A 21,780-nucleotide genomic window follows, 5' to 3' on the forward strand; every position below is an offset into this window, starting at 1 on the left:
ACACCCCACTTACTTTGGCAGAGGTCACTGATTCAATTGCTCGACTTAAAAACAATAAATACCCCGGCACTGACTGGTTAACTGCAGTGCGGGGAAAAGGTGATCTCTGAGCATTTTGCCTGTTTTTTACTACAGGTTTTTACGGAGAGTATAGAGAATGATTCCCTTCCTCCTAGCCTCACTCAAGGGCTGGTCACATTGATTCCCAAGCCTAGAAAAGATTTGCTCTTTATTGACAGCTGGAGACCCATTTGTCTGCTTAACAATGATTACAAAATTATGGCATCAATATTTGCCAGAAGAATTAAAGAAACCCTTGACACAATTATCGATGAGACACAATCAGGATATTGAGAAACCGGCATATCTCTAATAATATTAGACTAGTATTAGATATTCTTGACTACTCTGACCTAATATCTGAAGATAGCTTCATCCTCCTCTTAGACTTCTATAAGGCCTTTGATACAATAGAACACCAATATATTTATCTTTAGAAAAATTGGGTTTTGGGTACTTTTTCCGCAAAGCAGTTAAAACATTTTATGTTAATGGCAATAGCTCTATAAAACTGAGAAATTGAACTTCCCCTAGATTTAATCTGGAACGGGATATTTGTAAGGGATGCCCGATTTCCCCTTATTTGTTTTTACTTTGTACACAAATTCTCATAGTGCTATACAAGGAATCTCTATTGCGGGTAGGGATATCATCATTAGTCTGCTTGCTGACGATACCATAATCTTTTTGAAAAATGCAAGCCAGATACCTGTTACCATTCAAGTAATTAACCAGTTTTCATATATTCTCTCGTTTTGGTGGTCTGGGCTTTATTTTGAATTGTAACTACAATGTAGACAAACTCCCTGTAAAACTGTCCAGTTTTCACAAGCAGGTCCTCTTTGCTTGGTCTCTTATCTACAAGCATAATGAAGACCACCCAGAAACTGTTTTGCACCTCTTTTGGCATTGCCCACACACCAGAAAGTTTTGGCAAAACCTCAGCAGATTCATCATTGACCATATTTCTAAAGACTTTGCTTTATTGTGGAAGGATGTCATTTTTTGCTTTTATAAAAACCATAGTTAAGAAAAGATGTACTTCATTATACATTTTTTGGCAAAGTTTCACATTCATAAGTGTAAATTCAGCTCTAAAAAACCTAGTTTTGTACTTTTTCTCCATGAAGTTGAACATTATATTAATTTGATTTCTGGCTCAAAAAACAAAAAGGCTGTTAAAACTGAAAACATATGGTCCTCTTTCTTTTTGTAATGGCCTATAAGCTTCCCCTGGCAATCTTATTTTGTATTTTATTTATCCCTTTATTGATGTATGTTTTGTATGCTTTGACTATTCACATGTCATTTATTCCCTTTATTTGCAATAAAATAAAAATATATATACTTGCAGGAACGCACCTTTTGTGATAGTCGCATAATATTGACGTAATTAAGGGCCGCATGCGCACTCGAGCTGCAAAAGCGAGCCCGCTAACTATAACAGAGCTCACGATTTCAGGTAGTTAGAAATTCTACATTAATCTACCTGTTTTGATTAGTTAGATTAAAATGAGTTTAGCATTTACCAAGGAGCCCCGTAAGACGGCTGGAAACCGCATGTCTAAGTTATTGGATGCAGAAGATGAAGATGAATTCTACAAGACCACATACGGGGGATTCAACGACGTGAGTACATTTCGTAGTACTACTGTGGCTGTATAACTAATGCAATTTAGTCTGCTTGTGTATTTAGTTAAATGTTACTCACTTCGCTTGTACGGAACTGTACTCGTAACTACTAATCATCTGAAAAAAACTTCTCGCCATCCTGAAAAAAACAATGCAATGTTCGCTAGCAGGGCTAGCTAATAAGTAACGCTAACGTTATCTTATAAAACAGGCTTGTCGCGTAGTTTTTTCTCCATCTTCGTTTATCTCCACCTCGATTCGATTCTGCTCTTCTAGGCTCTGCAACTTGAGCTGATCCCGCGTCTTTGCGTTCATATATTTTTAGTGACTTAAACAAGTTAATTGATCCATTGCACCGCCATGTTTTTATACTTCTCTGAAAATAATGTAATGCTACAGCTTGAGTAGTTGAAGTATTTTGCAGGCTCTTTAATTAAAGGAAGTAGGGTAATTTTTTGTGCAATTTCAGGAAAAATCCTTTAACTCCAGTACAGTGCCTACAGTACAGTAATTACCACTGAGATTGGCCATAGTGTGTGTGTGTTATGGTATGTAGCCCTACATTTCCTTTGTCCAGACAACTAGGTAGCTAAACCGTAAACTCCTTTTTATTCCCCTTTAAATTTATGTAAATATTTGCATGCATATTGTTTACAATATTCAATTTTAACTTACCTCAATAGCAGTTTGTTCTCTCAAAATGAAATTCCTTGTTGCTTGGTCCAGCTGTCACATTTTCTACCTGACAATCATGACAGTAGTTACTGCATGGAACGCTCTTGTGATAATTTTAGTCGTCTTGCTAATTTCAGATGTTTTAGGGTTGTTTCAGGGTTGTGGGTAATTTGTAGAGCACCAACTTATATCCAGTGAAAGAGTAAACCGCTAATATCTGCCAATAAAATTGGTGAACCGGTATATTGTTCAGGCTCTATATATAGATATTTTGATGTGTGAAAAACACATTGGAACCAACAAAATATACTTTTTCTAGTCAGCTTAAAGAAAAGGTCATTGTGTTGAATTGTGGGTTTATTAATGGGTACATAACTATATTATGCACCCAACTTCTCTTGTTAACTTCCCATCATTAATTTGTATGTTTTAATTTGATTCTCCCTCAAGGAATCAGGAGATGATGAGTACAGAGGGGAACACTCCGACACAGAAGATGAGGTTGACAGTGATTTTGACATAGATGAGGGTGATGAGCCTGACAGTGACCAGGAGGAGGATGCACCTCGCAGGAAGAGTCGAGTTGTCACTAAAGCATATAAGGTACTTTAAGGCACTACTTTTTTCAAACAACTACAATAGCTTCTACCTCTGAGGGATTCAGAAGTAGTTTTGAAGAAAATGTATTAAAGTAGATTTTCTGTGTAGTAATGGTGTGGGTGTAAGTTTCCCCCGGCATCAGTCACACATGCCAGACTCCCACCAAAGACCAGGGTTTGATCCCCTTCATCCACCTGTCTCCATTCTGTCCTACTTGCCTGACTACCCCTTTGATTTATTAAACAATATTCACCAACTTTGTATGCTCTGCAAAGATATCAAAATAGGCTAGACCTTTCAAAACTAACTCCAGTGAAAAGCATTGCGTGACTCATAGGAATGAGCTACCTTATGTTACATCAGCCCATATAGTATGTTATATCATTAATGTAATTCATGTATTGCTGTTTCAGTGTCACAGTTCTTTATGGTTCAAAGTACAGCGCAACATTTTGTTTTGTACTATTCCAAAGTGTTTTGATAAATAAGGAAGAACTGTTTAAATACTAGATGGTTACTAGCGAAGACGTCCACTTCAAGCAAGTGAATGGCTCCAAGATTTTGTCCCACATACAAAACCTCATGGTTATCAAAAGTTTCGGTTTCAGTGTTGGTGCCTACAAACATAGGCTACTTAATATGGGAGGAAATAAACCTGAAGGGTTGAGATATTTTGCCTAACCAGCTATGGCAATGGTACACACATGGCAAAAACTGCAAAGGCCCTCATTAAGTGAGCAGTTAAATAAATAGTTAGACACAGGCTGGACCTTCAAATTGGTAATTAGTATAGAATAGAAAATACTGAACATTAACTGTTTGTTCAGTTTAATAGCACATGATCTAGGATATGGTCTCTGTTTTTTAGTGAGATTATCTACGCTGTTTGCAATCCATGTTTGGAAAACGCATATCATAACTGTACTTGCTATATATCAAATAAATCACAATTCAATATTTATCCAAATCATGAAGCCCTACTATTTTACATTTTTCATACCAATGATTTAGTATGTGACCTGGTCACTTGTTCTATGGTAATATAAGTCTACTTTAAGTTCATGATAATGAAGTAATAGATAATTAACTTAAACAAGGTAAGTATCACATGTCTCGGTTTTGCCCCACTGAACTCTCAAATGTGCTTTGGTCTTTGTAACGAAGGGTTTATGCACTGCAACCATGTCAGTGTAGTTTTAGAAGGACTGTCTCTGCTGACAGTCTCAACATATCCTGCATTCACTTAGTCACCTAGGAAAGAGTTGCGCTTCTGTTTTTCCATACATATTGCAGTATCATATCACTGTCATAGAATGTGTTTTTGACTTCCGGATGAACACACCAGAAAATGGCAGCATAAAAGACTCTCCCGACAAGATTTGAAATATAACCCAGAACTCCCGTGCCAACATATCTCGGTGTATTTGATGGATTCGGGTTAAACTCTGCATCTGTTTATTCAGGGCTGGCATGTTGATTGCGTCTCTGCTGTCCATTTGTTATCTCTTTCTGCCTCGCTGAGCAGCGGTTAAGCTGTTAGCATTCAATGGTGTTTCATTTAAAATGTTGATTGCTGCACAATCCACCATGGTTGGTAATGTGTAGCTAAGTTTACTCAGGCAAGACTGAATGAACCTCACCGGTGTCTGCGTGGTTTAAATACACAGACCACACCAATCATCCCATAACACATGGAAGATTAACACCCACCGGTTCTAGGTTCTGTTGTACTACTTATCGGGACATACAATGCTGGGGAATTTAGCATTGCTGAACCCTGGTGCCCCTTTGAAGGTACATCTTGCTGCTGATATAGCACTTATTTATTGCCTGGGAATTTAACATTCCGGAACCCTAAGACCCATTTGTTAAACATCAAACATATCACACCTGTTATAACTCTTGTTTAACAATCGTTGTAAAACATCAAACCTGGACACATCAATGCAATCATAAATTACAAAGTCACCAGACATGCATACGTCATTCCGGCAGTTCGGCCCTAACACACGTTATACAGGAAGTCTGTACATCACACTGGAAGCAAACCGGATGTCCCGCCCACCTGTCAAATCAATCAGAGCCTCGCCCACCCGGGTTATGAATCACCAACGTGACAGAATATACCAGAGGTGGGGGACTCGAGTCACATGACTTGACTCGAGTCTGACTCGAGTCACAATTTTCTGGACTTGTGACTTGCTTGATTAAAGTATGAAAATGACTTGACTTGACTTTGACTTGAGAACAAGTTACCTGACTTGACTTGAAGTGGAAGACTCGACAATGACTTGAACTTATAATAAACAAACAGCAATAAAATTATTTTATATGTTGTGACATCAGCACCACTAATCAGCGTATGTGCCTTTAACGCTGCACAATTCAAACCGCGCCAAACATGGCAGACAGTAACGTTAGTCGAACTCCACAAATAGTATCGTTTGGATACAAGGACTTTGAACTGGACTGTGTGAATAAAAAAAGATTTGCCAGATGCAAAATATGCAACAACGTCAAATTTCATTAGTTATTTTAAGAACCACAAGGAAAGGTAAGAAAGTAATCTCTTTATATTCAGTTTCACTAAGATCTATAACGATTAAGTTACTAATGTAATGAATTAATCTTTTGTTTGTCAGAATTTGGCTTTGGTTGCATATTATGTTTGTTTGTTTTTCTTGTTAGGAATGTGACCATTATCATTACTGTATACGTCTGGTAAATAGATGTAAGGGAATTTGACTATAACAGTGGCATAGCCTGAATTTTAATGTTGATGGGCATCTTAAAATGAGCGGGCATATACATTACACGTAGGCTATAAGGTCTGTATTAAATGTGGGCTTTTTCAAGTATTTGTGGACTGCGTGTGGAAACTAAAAAGCATTGTGCTTACACCATAACCGTTAACTTTACTGCATGAAAGGCTAACATGGAGGCGCCGATGTGATTACTAGCACCTAAACATTTCAAATAGTTTTTTTTTACTCATACAGACAAGAATAATTGCAGCGTATTTACATATTAGGCAGTTTTTCAGTCACAATAATTTAGTTTATAAGGTTTTTATTATTAGCCCTTATTACATGGATTGGCTGAATTCCAGTGCAGAATGCGTGTTATTTCTTGATAACAGACCGTTGCCATGAAAAACAGCGCGTTGCTATGGACGCAGCAGGATTCTAATCAGAGACGGAACAGACTATTTTCTTTAGAGGAAGCAATACAATCGTTTTTAAATCAATAAATTACTTTTGAAATCAATATTTTGTGTCAAATTATAGATTTATTTTGGTAGGTAGCCATGTAATAAGCGGGATAAGGTATAGCGAGGCGATTGTTCTAGCGAATACAACCCCTTCAGGCTGATTCAAGATCCCTCCACTTCGTCCCCCCAAAAAATTGTACCGCGGAGGAGAAAAATATTTGATTTTGAAATCGAGCTTTGCACCGAGCACACGTCAGAAACAGAGGACAGTGTGTGTGTGTGTGTGTGTTCATCTCTTTAGTACTGTGACTTGACTTGAAACTTATAAGGACTCGACTTGACTTGCTTAGGGTAAACCCTTGACTTGACTTGCTTGATTTATCTGAACTGTGACTTGAGACTTGACTCGAGATTTGATGGTTGAGACTTGCTTGGACTTGACCATGTGTGACTTGTCCCCATCTCTGGAATATACCCTACATAAACTACTCGCATGGTCTGAACTTGCTATGTGGGTATGATGGGAAATATCTTATGAGGGCATGGACTGACTCCTCATCAATATTTTACAACAACCATTCTTGCACCTCTCTAGTTTTGATGCAAACCATCTCTCTTTAGCAATTGGGATGTTTCCCTGAACAAATCTGAGTTGTCTATGAAATGAAAGCCATATTTGCAGCCCTCCAGTTTAAGCCAAATGTTAATGTTTAGTAGCTTAGCTTAGTAGCCTGCCATGGCTGTTGCAGTCTAGTATTGTTTGAGCCAATATGTACTATGACACTGCTTAGTGACAGCACAGCTGTTGCTCCAGGGACCTTTCTAGAAACTAAAACACACCATTCAGCTGCTTAACCAGGGACGTCAATACAGGGTTTTTCCTAGCTCAGAATGGGTCTTTGGGGGATGACTACTCACGACAGTAAGCATGATCGGTCTGCATACAGTAAGGCAAAGAGTTACCTTATGAAAGGAATCTATGCATTTTCTTGTTATTTCTGACCATTTGATAAACAAAAATGTCTCATGCTTGAATAAATGAAACCCCATTAACAGAACTGATTTCAAAAATATATATATTACAACATTGGAACGGGGAGGGAGTTTGAGGGGTGTGGGGTTGGGCGAGGCAGTCAGTTGCGGAAGTCACATCCTGCTTCAGTGCATTTCACCCTCCTCTTTTTAACAACTAAATAAAAGGATCTGACCAGGCCATGGTAGTCTACAGCCCTGGACAAGCACACCCAATTGAACTCAATGAGAGCCTGATAAATTGTTGACTAGTGGAATCAGCTGTGCTTGGCTGGGGCTTCAATGAGAATGTGTACTGTTGGGGGTTCTTGAGGACTGTAGTTGGGAACCACTGGTCTATAGGACTGGACGATAAGACATAAAACGTTTTACCCAGATTACAATTAATGACTTTTTTGTTTTTTTGCTTTGTTTTATAATGTGAAGTTTACATTGTAACATCGTAATAACAAGCGCATTGTAACATTAAGAAAGGTGCTATTTAAACAGTTTTTCTATTGTTGTGAAGGTATTTATTTAGTATGCTGAAGTAAAATATTTATATAGCAAGTTTTTAAGCATAACAAGAACATCAGCACAGAAAAGAAAAGGAGATTTAAAAAGTCATATAAAAACATTAATCATAATTTATGACACAAACAAACATAGAAAGAATATAGCAGCTAGTTACCATCCAGATTTTCCCAATTAGATTATTGAATATTATAGCATTGTGTCTATTAAGCTGATGTGCACTTACCGATTGCAAGGTGCGGCCTGTGTCCAAAACACTGCTGCCGTGTCTGTCCATTGAGCTGTGCAGCTTTGACAACATTAGCGTTGTTGTCTGTTGTTATAGCCATGAGGCTGTCTTCTGTGAGTTCCCACTTAGAAAGCATATCTTTCAGGCCCTGTGCAATCATCTGTGACGTGTGATCGACAGGAAAATATGCCATCTCGAGGCATCTGTTGCAACCTCCATTAATCGTAAGTGCAGTGCAATATAAGGCTCAAGTATGGGTCCATCGTCCTACTTACCAGAGATCAGATGTGGCTGCAAACTGCTGAACAGACTTCAGTTCAGCGGCTACCTTTTTACGACTTTTTTGTACATGTTGGGCTGTGTTTTTTTCAGTGCAAACAAGAACAAACAAGAAACCCCCCCCCCCCCCTCCCTCCCAGGAGACTGGCGAGCAAAAAAAATAACAGTTTTGGATATCTATATTAGAATAGACACAGACAGTTATCAAGTGACATTGTGTAAAGTATAGACATTGTCATAATAATCCAGGAATGGTTGCCATACTTTGTGGAATTGGTTAACCGACCCATTTGAGGTATACCTAAGCTTTTCCAGTTTCAAGTGAGCCATGACGTCACTGACCCAGCGACTCTACGGGGGGGAAGGTGGGACTTCCAGTTGAACAGAATGAGCCGCCTTGCTAGCAAAGATGAAAATGCTAGAGCGCGATTCTGGGACAGAGGGAGGCACAGATGTCTTCGAGCCACTCCAAATATTGCCAACTGCGGTTCTGGGACTATGGCCTATGTGTGAAAATGTCTCAAATCATGTCTCAAAATGGTCTCAACCTTGGGCAGGCCCAAAAAGAGTGATACAAAATTGCTTGGTCCCGATTGCACCATTGACAGGTTGGATCCAGTGCAGGAAAAAGCTGAGCATGTCTGCTCCTAGACAGGTGAAGCCTGTGCAGAATTTAAAATTGGATAACGTTGTGTCTAACACATATGGCGGCTGAGTGAATCCCCGCCACAGCCAAGCTCCAGCAGTCTTCTTAAAACCTTGTACCAAAATCCTCCTTCCATTTTAATTTGAGGTGGTCCAGAGAGGGCGAGGCCATAGACAGAAAAAAAACGTAGATATTGGATATTGAGTTTTTCTCTGAAGGGCCTTCATCAATACAATCTCCCAACCAGCTTCTTTTAGACAAAAGTCCTGATTTGGAGATACCGTGGGATTGAAGAATATTAAACCTAGTGGCTATCTCAGCAAACGACATAAACACATTGTATCCGAACGCATTGTGTCTGTCACTGTGCTCAGGCCCTGCCTAGACCACTGTTTGAATGTAGTGTCTAACAATGAGGGTGTGAATAGTTGGTTGCCGGCAAGAGGCATGCCAGATAAGGCTTGCCTCAGCCCTCAGTGGGACCTACACTGCGACCAAATTTTGAGTGTGCCCCTGATAACTGGGTTTCCAGTACATTTCATATAAATAGGCAGCGGGCTGCACACTAAGGCCCCTAGGCTTCTCGGGCTATTCAGGCTCCTCTCCATGTCCACCCACTCCAGACCGCTCTGATCCTCTGGCCCCAAAAACCAATTATGTATATTAGTCACCCAGTAATAAAAGATGGCATTCGGGAGACCAAATCCCCCGTCCTCCTTGTGGCGCTGCAAAAAAATCTTTTTTACTCTGGGGACAGTTTTGTTCCACAAAAAAGCGCTTATAATCTTATCCAACTCTTTAAAAAATGATTTTGATATGAAAATAGGGATTGTTTGGAACAAGAATTGGAACCTAGGAATAACTGACATTTTAACCAAATGTATTCTCCCCGCCAAAGAGATGGGGAGGGAGACCCATCGTTGAAGGTTCGATTTAGCTTTATCAAGGGCGGGTTTGAAATTCTATTTAAAGAGGTCCCCGTATTTTCTGGTAACTGTTACTCCAAGGTATATACATTTATTGCAGCTCACTTCAAATGGGTATGATGTCGATTTTTGCCGGTTCGTTGATGGGAAAGAGCAGGCTTTTCACAGGATTTATCTTATAACCGGAAATAACCCCAAACTCTGATATAATACTCATCACACTTGGAATTGAGACATCTGGATCAGACAAAAACAGTAGAAGGTATACAGCGCCAATTATTCTGTCTGCCCTCCCCTCGTGATGCCATAAACCCGTCCAGCACCCCTTATTGCAGCTGCCAGGGGTTCAATGGCTTGATCGAACAAGAGAGGGGAGAGCGGACAACCTTGTCTGGTCCCCCTATTTAGACGGAAACATTGGGACAACATGTTATTGGTACAAACTGCCGCCTGGTGGGACATGTACACCATTTTTCCATGCAAAGAAGGGGCCCCCGAGTCCAAACCTTTCCAACACCTCAATTCGATTCTATCAAATGCTTTTTGTGCATCTAAAGTTATGAAGACCTCTGGTATAATTGTAGCATGTGGAGAGTAAATAATGTTATACAGGCGACGCAGGTTGCCATAGAGATGAAAACCTGACTGGTCTGGGTGCACTACCTTTTGCATTACTGTGTCCAATCTTGTTGCTAACAATTTTGTCAATCTTATAATCCACCCCCAACAGACTAATCGGTCTGTAATTCTCACATTTCAAAGGGTTCTTCCATTTCTTAGGGATAAGAAAAAATGGTTGCCTCTGTCATTGTTGGGGGTAGAGAACCTTGTTGTAATGCCTCAACAAATACCTCACGCAGCAATGGGGAGAGCTTGGCCACCTGGTGCCTTCCCGCTCTTTATTTTACTAATCGCAATCTGTATCTTCTCTACTGAGACCGCCATATCCAAGGCCTCCATTTCCTCCCTTTCCAAGGTTGGCAACGTGGTATTATCCAAATTTCTGCAGCCTCTGATGTATACAATTTCTCATAGAATTTTTTTAACTCACTGTTAATCTCCCGTTGGACAGTAGTTATGTTACCATCAGCAGTCTCAATCTCTGAAATATAGGCATCAACTTCTGCCTGCCTTAGCTGATGGCACAGTAGCCTGTGTGCACGCTCTCCAAATAAGTGATACTTAAATCTAGATTTTGAGTGGAGTTCCTCTGCCTTATTTGAAGACAGTGTCAAATTCGGTTTGCCACGTCACCCTTTCCTTATATAGGTCAGCTGATGGTTTAGCTGCATGCTTACGATCTATTTCACTAATAAGAGATGTTAGTTTGTCCAAACGTTGTGTCCTCCTTCTACTCATGCTCGCCGTGTACGAAATTGTTTATCCTAAGGTATGGCTTCCTACAAGTTACCTCTGCTAGTATAGGGTGTGTCATTCATCTCCATGAAGTAGTCTATTTGATTGGAAAGGTATGACACAACATCCTCATCTGAAAGCAAAAAGGGGTTCATTCTCCACATGTGCCTAGAATATACATTCTCTGGAAAACCACTGCGTTATGGTCCGAGATTACAATTTCCCCGAAATTGCAGGAGCTCACTAGAGGTATTAGCCGCTTATCCAGTAGGAAAAAGTCAATTCTCGAGTGCACCGGTGAGAAAAACGTATATAGTCTAGAATCAGGATTTTTAGATAGCCAGTGGTCCGCCATTCCATAGGCTTAGAGGAAGGAAATATGTTGTGCTGAATTGGACAAGGGTCTGCTGGTAGGGCTCGAGCGATCTAGAGTGTGATGCAGCCCACAATTGAAGTCGCCACCTAGAATAATTTGGTGATCATTTTAGTTCCGGCAGCCTGACAAAGAAATCTTTAACCCTTGGATTTCACTACTGGGACATTTTGGGTCCTAGATTCATTTCTGTAACAGATACAACCTATTATGATGTATCCTGGTAATAGCAACCCCTCTGGCTACAATAAAAACACATGAAAACAGATTTCTGGGTCACTATTTATAAAACTCATCTGTTTGAAAGGCAAAAAAATTGTTTTCGGAAAACATTTCTGCCATTCAGCATCAAGATTTTTTTTTTGAAAGCATTATGAGATTTTGTGTCAATGGTATTTCCTCATACTTTCATGCCTTTACTATCAAATTACACTGTAATTGGGTTGAAAATAATGAAATAATTATATAATAGAAGGTAAAAAATATAGGCACCCCTAAAAAATGTGGTTCTTCAACCTAGAAATGAAACACTATAAAATGAAAGATCAAAAACCTATCTAACGGTTTTTTAGGTGTAATGACACAAAACGGCACTAGATCGCTAGTTACGTTTGGACTTATATATTTTATCTTCCCAAAAACTCAAGAACATCCCCATACTATTTTGACAAAATATTTTTTTTTTTATCTTATATATAATACAAACGATGTATTATGGTTCAAAACATCATATATAGTGATGTACATGCTTATAATATCTATCCTTGTCTACACATGAGCCTTTCTAAGATGCATTGGCAATGTCGTTGCCTGGTGAAAAGTTCTCATAGCAACCCAAACTATACAACTATACAACCCATATTATACACGGACAACCCCAATTATACACGGAACGCTTCAGGAAAGTGGCTACAAATAATATACCATTGGAATCAGACGATTTATGCAAATGAGCACTGTCTGCGGTATCGCGGATGTCGACTATGGATGGTTAAAAAATTCGACATTATCCCAGTTTGGAGTGTATATGTTCACCAAAATAACTGGTACATTATACAACTTCCCCTGCACAATTACATATCGTCCATTTTTATCTGATATCACTTTAGATTTTAAGAATTGAGTATTGCTATGTAAAAGTATAGCTGTACCTCGACTTTTAGCATCAAAACTTGAGTGGAAAATGTGTTGAAATCCTCCCCTTTTAAGCTTGGTATGGTCACAATTCTTCGCCTCCTTTGACTTCAGAGTCTTAAGGTGCCGGAAGATCTTATTCCGCTTTACCGGGTGGTTAGCACCTCGTACATTCCAACTCGTAAAGAGAGTTTTCGGTCGGTTATCTAAACCTGACATATGACATTATATACCAGGGGTGGGCAATTCATTTTTTACAAGGGGCCACATGAGAAACCTGAATTGTGTCAGAGGGCCACACCAACGATAACTTGAACTCAATTCTGCTCAACTTTCTTCCATTGTAAAATGCACTAAATTATATATTTTTAATAGCTGATACTGATAATCGGAAGAATAAAACTATTCTGTAAATATTTATATTAGGCAATGTGAAATTGGGGTGTATAGGTCAAATAAGAAAACAAAAGCAATTATTGAATCAGTGCAATTTTTTTTTACTTGTCAATCTCCACAAACAATGAAAAACAACAAACAACTTAACAAGTTTATAGAAATACAGCAATACAACAAACAATAACTTGTAATGTTTTCCACCTCATTTTACCTCTTCAATGAGAATAATCCAGTCTTTTCTGGGCTTGAACAAGGGCATTGAAATCTGGCTGAATGTCTGAGGTGGCTATGCGAAGGACAGCTGAGAGGTGGTCAGTGAAAGAGGATCTGTGTTTGGATTTGTTGAACTTCATCACTGAGAATGTCTGTTCACATACATAGGTAGATCCAAAGAGGACTAGAATCCTCTGAGCATGCCTCCTCAGGTGTGGAAAGTTCTCCTCTTTGAGGGAGGAGTAAAAGTCCAGCAGTGAGACTGACCTGAACTTCGCTTGGATGAAGTTAATTGTTTTAGTTACAGCATCAACAACATGGTTCATTTTTAACACTGTCTTACATAACACTTCCTGATGTATAATACAATGCAAAAATGTCAATTTCTGCAAAGGGTTCATTTCTGTGACTTTATCCTGCATTCTCTTTTAAAGTCCAACATTTTCCCCAGTCAGATTTGGACAACTGCCAGCTTGTCCCATTTCAGTCCTAACATGTCCAAACATCCATTTACCTCTGTGAACAAGTCATTACCAGTGGTTGTCCCTTTCATTGACTGCATGGCTGCCAACTCCTCTGAGATTTGAAAGTCTGCAGTTATCCCACGTAAGAAGATGAGTAGCTGGGCGGTGTCACGTACATCGCAGCTCTCATCCAAAGCCAGAGAAAAATAGTCAAAGTCGGCCGCTCTGTTCTTCAGCTGAAGCTCCAAGTTTCCAGCGATGTCCTCAACCCGACTCGTTACAGTGCGTCGGGAGAGTGACACATTCTCAAATGCGCCCTTTTTCTCCGGGCACAACAACGCAACAGAGTCCAACAAGCACTCCTTAATAAACTCTCTGTCAGAAAAAGCCTTACTTTTTCTGGCGATTTTGTGAGAAATGACATAACTTGTCCTGACGGCTGCATCTCTGGGGGTGTGAAGTTTCGTAAAAAGTCCTTGTTGGGTTTGCAGTTTTGCTAGCAACGCATCAGACTCCCACGCGCGCTCTTCATCAGACACATTTCTGTATTTATCCTCATGCTTGGTCGTGTAGTGGCCATCCAAATTATAATCCTTTAACACAGCGACCTGTGTACCACAGATTAAGCAAACGGCTTTAACTTTATTTTCTGTAAAGAAATACTTGGCAGTCCATGTCTTGTTGAAAACACGGCATTCGTTATCAACTTTTCTTTTTTTAGCGTGAGCCGACATCTTGAGGGTAACCTGGCTAGCGTCACTTGTCGCTGTTCACCTTCACTCTCAGCTCCCGCACGCATATACGTCCATTTGTCAGTAATACAAACGTAACACTTTTCAAAATAACATTTCCAAAGGCCGAAAACCGAAACACCGAAAGAAAAGATGGTGCGGCCGACTTTTCGGTGCATCCCTATAATTTCTCGATAGCATAGAGGATAGCCGACTCCCCGGGCTGCGCGCCCTGTTTGTTAGCGAGGGAGCTAATGGAAGCTAACGAGCCCACGCTAGTTTCTTTAGTTTTCTGCTCATTTTTCTTTGCCCACCATCCAAAGCAGCCGGGAACGTGTCGTTGGTGTGCGTTGTACGAAGGAGCTTTAGGTTGTCACATAACTTTGGCAAGAAGTAAGTTTAGCAGCTCAGGTGAGGAGCTCAGTAAGGAAGCGGCCGGAAGTCCTCCCTTAACAAAGTGTTTAAACCCACTGTGCTCCACTGTAGATGTTGGAGCCATATCCTTCGCTAAAGTCCCCCTAAAACAGGCCTAGCGACATCCCTTCCCTTAGCCAGGGCTTGCAACTTCTGCTTCTCTTTAACACTGGAACCGCCAGGCCTATTTTACCCCCTATAACCGCCAGAGCGTGAATGCCATTTGGTGTCATTAGAATACGAATCGTCCCTGTTAGCATGGACATTCTCCTCCGCGACATCACCATCCAGCCTGAGCATCAGTTCATCTACAGTTCATCATCAAACTTAATAGAAGTATAACAAATAATGTATTACAGAATTTGTTTTAAATGGGAATTTATTTGAAAAATACAATAATTTTATCATACAAAAATATCTAAAAAAGAAACACAGAATGATTGATTGTTTTTAAGAACACAGGCTATAGTAGTTTTGTTTATTAAGCCCTACAAATGTAAAAAAAATAATATTACTCAACACTTCAGTTATTCAAAGGTAAATCCTTTAGTATTTATTTTTTTTTATTTTTTTTGATGTACAAGGTAAAATAAGAGACATTAACGACTAGTTGGCGACAAAGGATATGCGCATGAATAGTCTACATAGGCCTGAAGCACCGTTGCTTGATAAACACGATACATTTCAAAGAATGAATAACACAGGCTACAGCCTATTCGTAGAATTGAAATTATCTTATCTTATCTCGCAGTGACATTTGGGGTCGCCGTTGGTTCGTTTCTTTTTTTATTTTGCGAGGAGGCTCAGGCATTGGCAGTGGCGATTCAATATCTGAATCAGATGAAGACCCGGCATCCGGGATCTATTTCTGATCCTCCATCTGACTCCATCTTATCTAAGTCTGACTTGCTCACAGTGTTCAGATGATATACACTTTCTACCCTCATCACACTTCAGTCACATGTATAGGTGTATCTGGGTTAATGAGGGGGTTATCACCCATTCATCCACTGACGTCATTGCTATTCCCTTGCTATTCATTAGACTAGGTCCCAAGGTAGATGTACGTGTTACAATTGAAAAAGAATGTAAACGTGTGCAATTTCTTAATTTTCATTAAAATAAGCAGAGAAAATCTAAAAGAGACGATATGCTGTGTGTGTGTGATTTTAGTTTTGCTTTTTCTCCTAAAATAAAAAAAGTAACTTGTAATTCCTTATTGAATTGGTGAGTGGTGACTGCTAAACAATATCATTGGTATTTCGTTTAGTGAATACTTTTTTAGGATGATACATTTGTAGATTCAGATTTGATGAATTAGCCTACACAATAAGCTGAATCTCCTACTGAAAAACGTAAAGTGTGATAAGGAGCCTATATCGTTTGTATTATGTTTCAATAATAGCCTAATCAAGCAGTTAATTTTTTCATTTGATTTAAAAAAGAAATTATCATCCTTCTGGGATCCGGGAATATTGCTTTGAAAATGGTAGTTTTTTTAATTACAAACTCAAACACCAATTGGCATAGGCATTTGGCGGTTCTAGTGTTAAGCACATGGCTGGCTGTTGTGCTACGGTGATTTTCCATCTTTTTTATTAATTAATTTTTTTTGCAATGCATGTCACCCAACCAAGCAAGCGTGGGATCACTGGAAGTTTGAGAGCAGTGTAAGTTTAATGTATGTGCAAAACTAACATGAAGTTGCTCTATCAATGCTACAATATATTAGCTGCGTTGTATGTCACAATTGCTGGTTCTTTCACTCAACTACCACTCATTTAACACCTACAAAGAAAAATGCATAGCTGTATAAAATCTATTTCAGGATTTTAAGAATCAATTTCCGATCTTCCAAACCAGAATCCTAATTAATTGGAATATCTTTATTTGTTGAGGACCTACACTTAAGCTAAAATGCTTTTGGCTACCATGCCTCATACTCATAGAAATCTTTGCAGAGCAAACTTAAGTTAGAGACATTGGTTTCTATAATGCAGTTGAAATGTCTAATACAAAACTTTTTCAGTATGAACTGAAATGTTTTGTTGTTTGTACATTTCTCTACATATCTGCGTGTCATATTTATATTGCTGTAATACAGGGCTCGACTGTGAAAGAGTCTTTGGTCTCAGCTTGTTTTCTCTATATAGATAAAGGATGATTAGATACAAATAAATAGTTACATTTTTATTGATTTGGTCCTCCATAGTGTCAGAACTGAATTAATCTCACATACGTTTGCATGCCTTTTTCATACAGTCATATATTGTCTTTTAAAAAATTATATTCCAAGGAACCTCTAAAGATGACCAGGCCTAAACCAAAGAGGCCCTCGGAGGAGATGAAGAAGACTGAGAAAAACAAGGTGGAAAGAAGGTCCCCACAAGAGTTTCAGGAGTTTGGCGAAAGTAAGGTTTTATCCCAACATACTACTGTACATTTTCAGATATTTCCCAAGTTCAAGAGCATTTACAGTATTGCCTGTGTTATTTTCTTGCCATGATGCTATAATTGGCAATTTATCACACTTAGAAACTAAAATGCTGATTTGCCTAAGTCATGAAGCTTGAAGACCTCTCTAGAGTTAACTGTCAACGTGACCTGTATTTCTGTATGTCAAGCATACAAGTAATATAAGGAGGTGATTTGTGCAGGAGAACCTTAAAAACAAAGTGTGATTCATATAGAAGCATTAATAAATAATATTGCCAGAATCAACAACTGGCATGAAAGTCAACTAAACAATTTAGTACTTAATAACTAGGCCTATTTCAGTTTACATCCTCATTGTTCAAGTTCATCTACATTTTTGCCGGCTTGTGTAAGTGGAGTCTCAGACTGACTGGTAGTTACCCACCAACAAGAAAGATTAGCTTAGGATAAGGTGGCTCCAACCATCAGTAGCTTCATATAGTAACAAGCCAAAAGAAAAATATAGCTGCATTGGCTGAATTGTCCATGGTGGCAGGAAATTCACCCCAAAATAAGTCCTGTTTACAGACCTTTGAAATGAAGAGCTAAAATACGGAACCCCATTTGGGTCTTTGTCTCAAAAAGGTCAGTGTTATTTTACAAATTATGAATCTAGGTTGAACTATGACTTTGAATAAAACTACATAATAGGTTAAATAAGCCTACTGACCATTCTGTATTGAATATGTGACTTAAATCTTTGCATATACATCATTTTTTACACGTAGGGATTATGCTATCATTCTTAATGCATATGTCACAGTAATTCATCGAGATGTACAGTTAGTTCTGGAAATAATTGGACACTGTCTTTGCAGTTTCAATAGTCCAGGCAGTTATGAAAATGGTAGGCAAGACGGAGGAAAACTACATTGCACCATTAACAGTTTATTACTTGCAAGGATACAGTACACAAGTCACAAGGTAACAGTGAATAACTTCTAAAGCGTTTGGAAGTACATTCAATACTTACAAGAATGGGTGGGGGGTAAATATCTGCATGGTTGTACTATTAAAAACAACATATGTTCCTTATTCTTCCTACCCCCTGTTGTGTGTCATCCTCTATCCTGTCCTAAAACCCATTGATCTGTGTCTTCCCCCATCCTGACAAAAGGTTTACGTTTACCACAACCCCTCATTCCTTTTCTTATCTTTATGGGGACTAAGTACCATTTCATGAACTCAACAATTAATCCATGTATTTGTAGAACACAAAGATGTACATCATTTTAGGACATTTTTATTTTGGCTGTTTCCTGAAATATATTCAAGTTAGAGTTAAATAATGAGTATGGGCTTTTAAGTGCGGTCTCTCAGCTTCAGTTTGAGGGTATTTGCATCCAAATTGGAGGAGGGGTTTGGGAATTACAGCTCTATAATATCTAGCCCCCTCTTTTTCAAGGTACCAAAAATTGGGCAATTGACTCAAAAGCTATTTAATGGGCAGGTGTGTGCTATTCCTTTGTTGTGTCTTCATCAGTTAAGCAGATATGAGGTCTGGAGTTGGTGTGGCGTTCACATTTGGAAGCTGTTGCTGTGAACCCACAACATGTGATCAAAGGAGCTCTCAATGCAAGTGAAACATTCCATCCTTAGGCTGCAAAGAGAAAATACATCAGAGAGATAGCAGGAACATTAGGAGTGGCCAAATCAATGTTTTGGTACATTCTGAGAAAAAGAACAGACTGGTGAGCTCTGCAACACAAAAAGCGCTGCTGGCCAAGAAGAGGGAATGTCTTTTACTGAGTGAGTAACCCATTGTTAAATAGCGTAGTGGTTAGAGACGCGGACTGCCATGTAGGCGATTGGTGTGTGGTCCTCGCCACAGACAAGACAGATTTTTTCAGGATGGGCTGAAACTTGCAGTTAAGCTATTAAATTAATTTCTACATTATCAAGGTGTTGTTGGATGAAGTGCATGGCCGTGTTGACTGCATCGTCCATATTGTCCCCCTCTGACAAAAGCTAGCTAAAAGGGATTAGCTTCTCCATTTTTCAACTCCTGAACATATTTCTAGTTTCCCAGCTTGGCGAGCCGGATTCAGCTTACTCTAACATGCCACATTCCTATACCCTTGAAGAATAGCTCTTTCTTCACCACGACAGACCGATACATCAACCGCATTACTGCAGAAGCTGCACCGATCCGTCTGTCAATCTCCCGTTCCATCCTTCCCTCACTCATGAACAAGACCCCTAGATACTTAAACTCCTCCACTTGAGGCAAGAACTCTCCTCCAACCTGAAGTGGGCAAGCCACCCTTTTCCGACTGAGGACCATGGCCTCGGATTTGGAGGTTCTGATTTTCATCCCCACCGCTTCACACTCTGCTGCAAACCGTCCCAGTGCATGCTGAAGGTCCTGGTTTGAAGGGGCCGACACGACAACATCTTCCGCAAAGAGCAGAGACGGAATCGTGTGGTCCCCAAACCTGACACCCTCCGGCCCCTGGCTGCGCCTAGAAATTATGTCCATAAAAATTACAAACAGAACCGGCGACAAAGGACAGCCCTGCTGGAGTCCAACATACACTGGGAACAAGTCTGACTTACTGCCGGCAATGGGAACCAAGCTCCTGCTTCAGTCGTACAGGGACCTGACAGCCCTTAGCAAAACACCCAGGACCCTATAATCCCAAAGCACCCTCCACAGGATGCCGCGAGGGACACAGTCGAATGCCTTCTCCAAATCCACAAAACACATTTGGATTGGTTGGGCAAACTCCCATGAATACTCCATCACCTTGTAGAGGGTATAGAGCGGGTCCAGTGTTCCACGGCCCGGATGAAAACCACACTGTTCCTCATGAATCCGAGGTTCTACTATCGGCCGTATTCTCCTCTCCAGTACCCTGGCATAGACTTTCCCGGGGAGGCTGAGAAGTGTGATCCCCCTGTAGTTGGAACACACCCTCCGGTGTGGCTCTTAAAGCCATTTCCCCTTAATTTGAAGCATTTAGTTTTAAATTCTCAATTGGTTGAATTGGTGCAAAATACAAATTTCACTAAACTGCATTTTAGCTATTTTGCTGTTTGTCTTTACCCAGAGGATGTGCTAAATTAGTGTATTCATCCTAAGATGTTATTCATCCTCAGTGCAAACCAAGGTTATAATCGTTAACGAAAATGAACGAAAAAATGAAAACTAGGTGGGAAAAAACATTGTCGTTAACTGAAATAAAAAGAAAAACGAGGCATTACAAAAAATCGATAACTAACTAAAACTGTAATGTGTGGTTGACAAAACTAACTAAAATAAAATTATAGGGTAAATGTTCTTAGTTTTCGTCTTTGTCAATGTCTTTCCTTTTTTAAGTATTCGCTCAGCTGTGTTTCCTTTCCCTGCTCTCCCTCCGTCTCTCTGTCTCACACACACACACACACACACACACACACACACACACACACACACACACACACACACACCCACCCCTTCCCTCCGTGCACACCGCGTCTCCATGAGAACGAGTGTTCGACGTTGAAGCAAGTTCGCAAAAGGTTGGTATCTCGTGAACACCTTTACGCAATCACACATTAAAAAGTGGTATAAAAATATTTTTAATTCTGAATATTATTTTGTCAGTGTGTTAATGTCTACCCGAGAAGTGATTGCGCCTTTTTTAGAAAGTTAACTAGTCGCAAGTTTGAGGTAAAATGCACTTGTGTTGTCGATGTCAAAACCCTATAAGCTGTGATTCAAATATTAAATAATGTTATTTTATTTTTACTTTTACACTGAATGTTTGCTGCTTCAATCCAGATGAGTAGGCAGGAGGCTATTGTATAAATTTAGAATAGGGTGTGAAAATTGTACAGCTGTGGTATTTGTATAGAGTGTGAATTCTGTTTAAAAGATGTGTAACGTTAGATTTTTGGTACGGCGTGTGGATTTTGTAAGAGGTAACGTTAAAGGAATTTCCATGGGGTGTGAATTTGGTAGGCCTCTAGGGTGTTAAATGTGTATATTTTGTGAAGGCGTGAACCATATTTAATATAATAAAGTTCTGTGTAACATTATTAACGAAGGAATTATTTTAACTATCCCTTTCAGATACTTTTTTTCCAAAACATTAATGCAAATCTACTAAATAGCGATCAGATGGCTAAAAACTTAATCTGCATTTTGAGTTCTATCTATTTATGCTCTTGGCGCAAAGGTCATAACAAAACTAGTACTAGACATCTAAATGTATGATGATTCATGGTTATCACAGGTTTTGAGTGCTAACATCTGTGAATCTGTGCCTTGCTCCAAATATACATATCATAACACTTTGCCCCTAAACAACATAGTTTTTGTTGAGTTATTATTACACAATACTTTTTCTGACCTTTTTGAATCTTGCCCCTGACAAATAGCCCATATTACAAAAAAAGAATAAAACTAAAACTAATAAAAACTAAACTAAAACTAAGCT

General features: G+C 39.4%; 1 protein-coding gene across 1 annotated transcript in view; it reads left to right on the forward strand.

The window, feature by feature from the left end:
* The first annotated feature begins 1,449 nt into the window (after positions 1 to 1,449).
* The window catches only part of vps72a (vacuolar protein sorting 72 homolog a), a 33,422-nt gene continuing 13,091 nt past the window's right edge, over positions 1,450 to 21,780 (forward strand). The window contains exons 1-3 of the mRNA XM_010903946.5: positions 1,450 to 1,689; positions 2,818 to 2,970; positions 17,181 to 17,295. Of these exons, the coding sequence (XP_010902248.2) occupies positions 1,573 to 1,689; positions 2,818 to 2,970; positions 17,181 to 17,295 (385 nt within the window). The 5' untranslated portion in view covers positions 1,450 to 1,572. The remainder of the gene's footprint in view (positions 1,690 to 2,817; positions 2,971 to 17,180; positions 17,296 to 21,780) is intronic.

Source organism: Esox lucius, chromosome 6 (genome assembly GCF_011004845.1).
Source record: "Esox lucius isolate fEsoLuc1 chromosome 6, fEsoLuc1.pri, whole genome shotgun sequence".
NCBI lineage: Eukaryota > Metazoa > Chordata > Actinopteri > Esociformes > Esocidae > Esox > Esox lucius.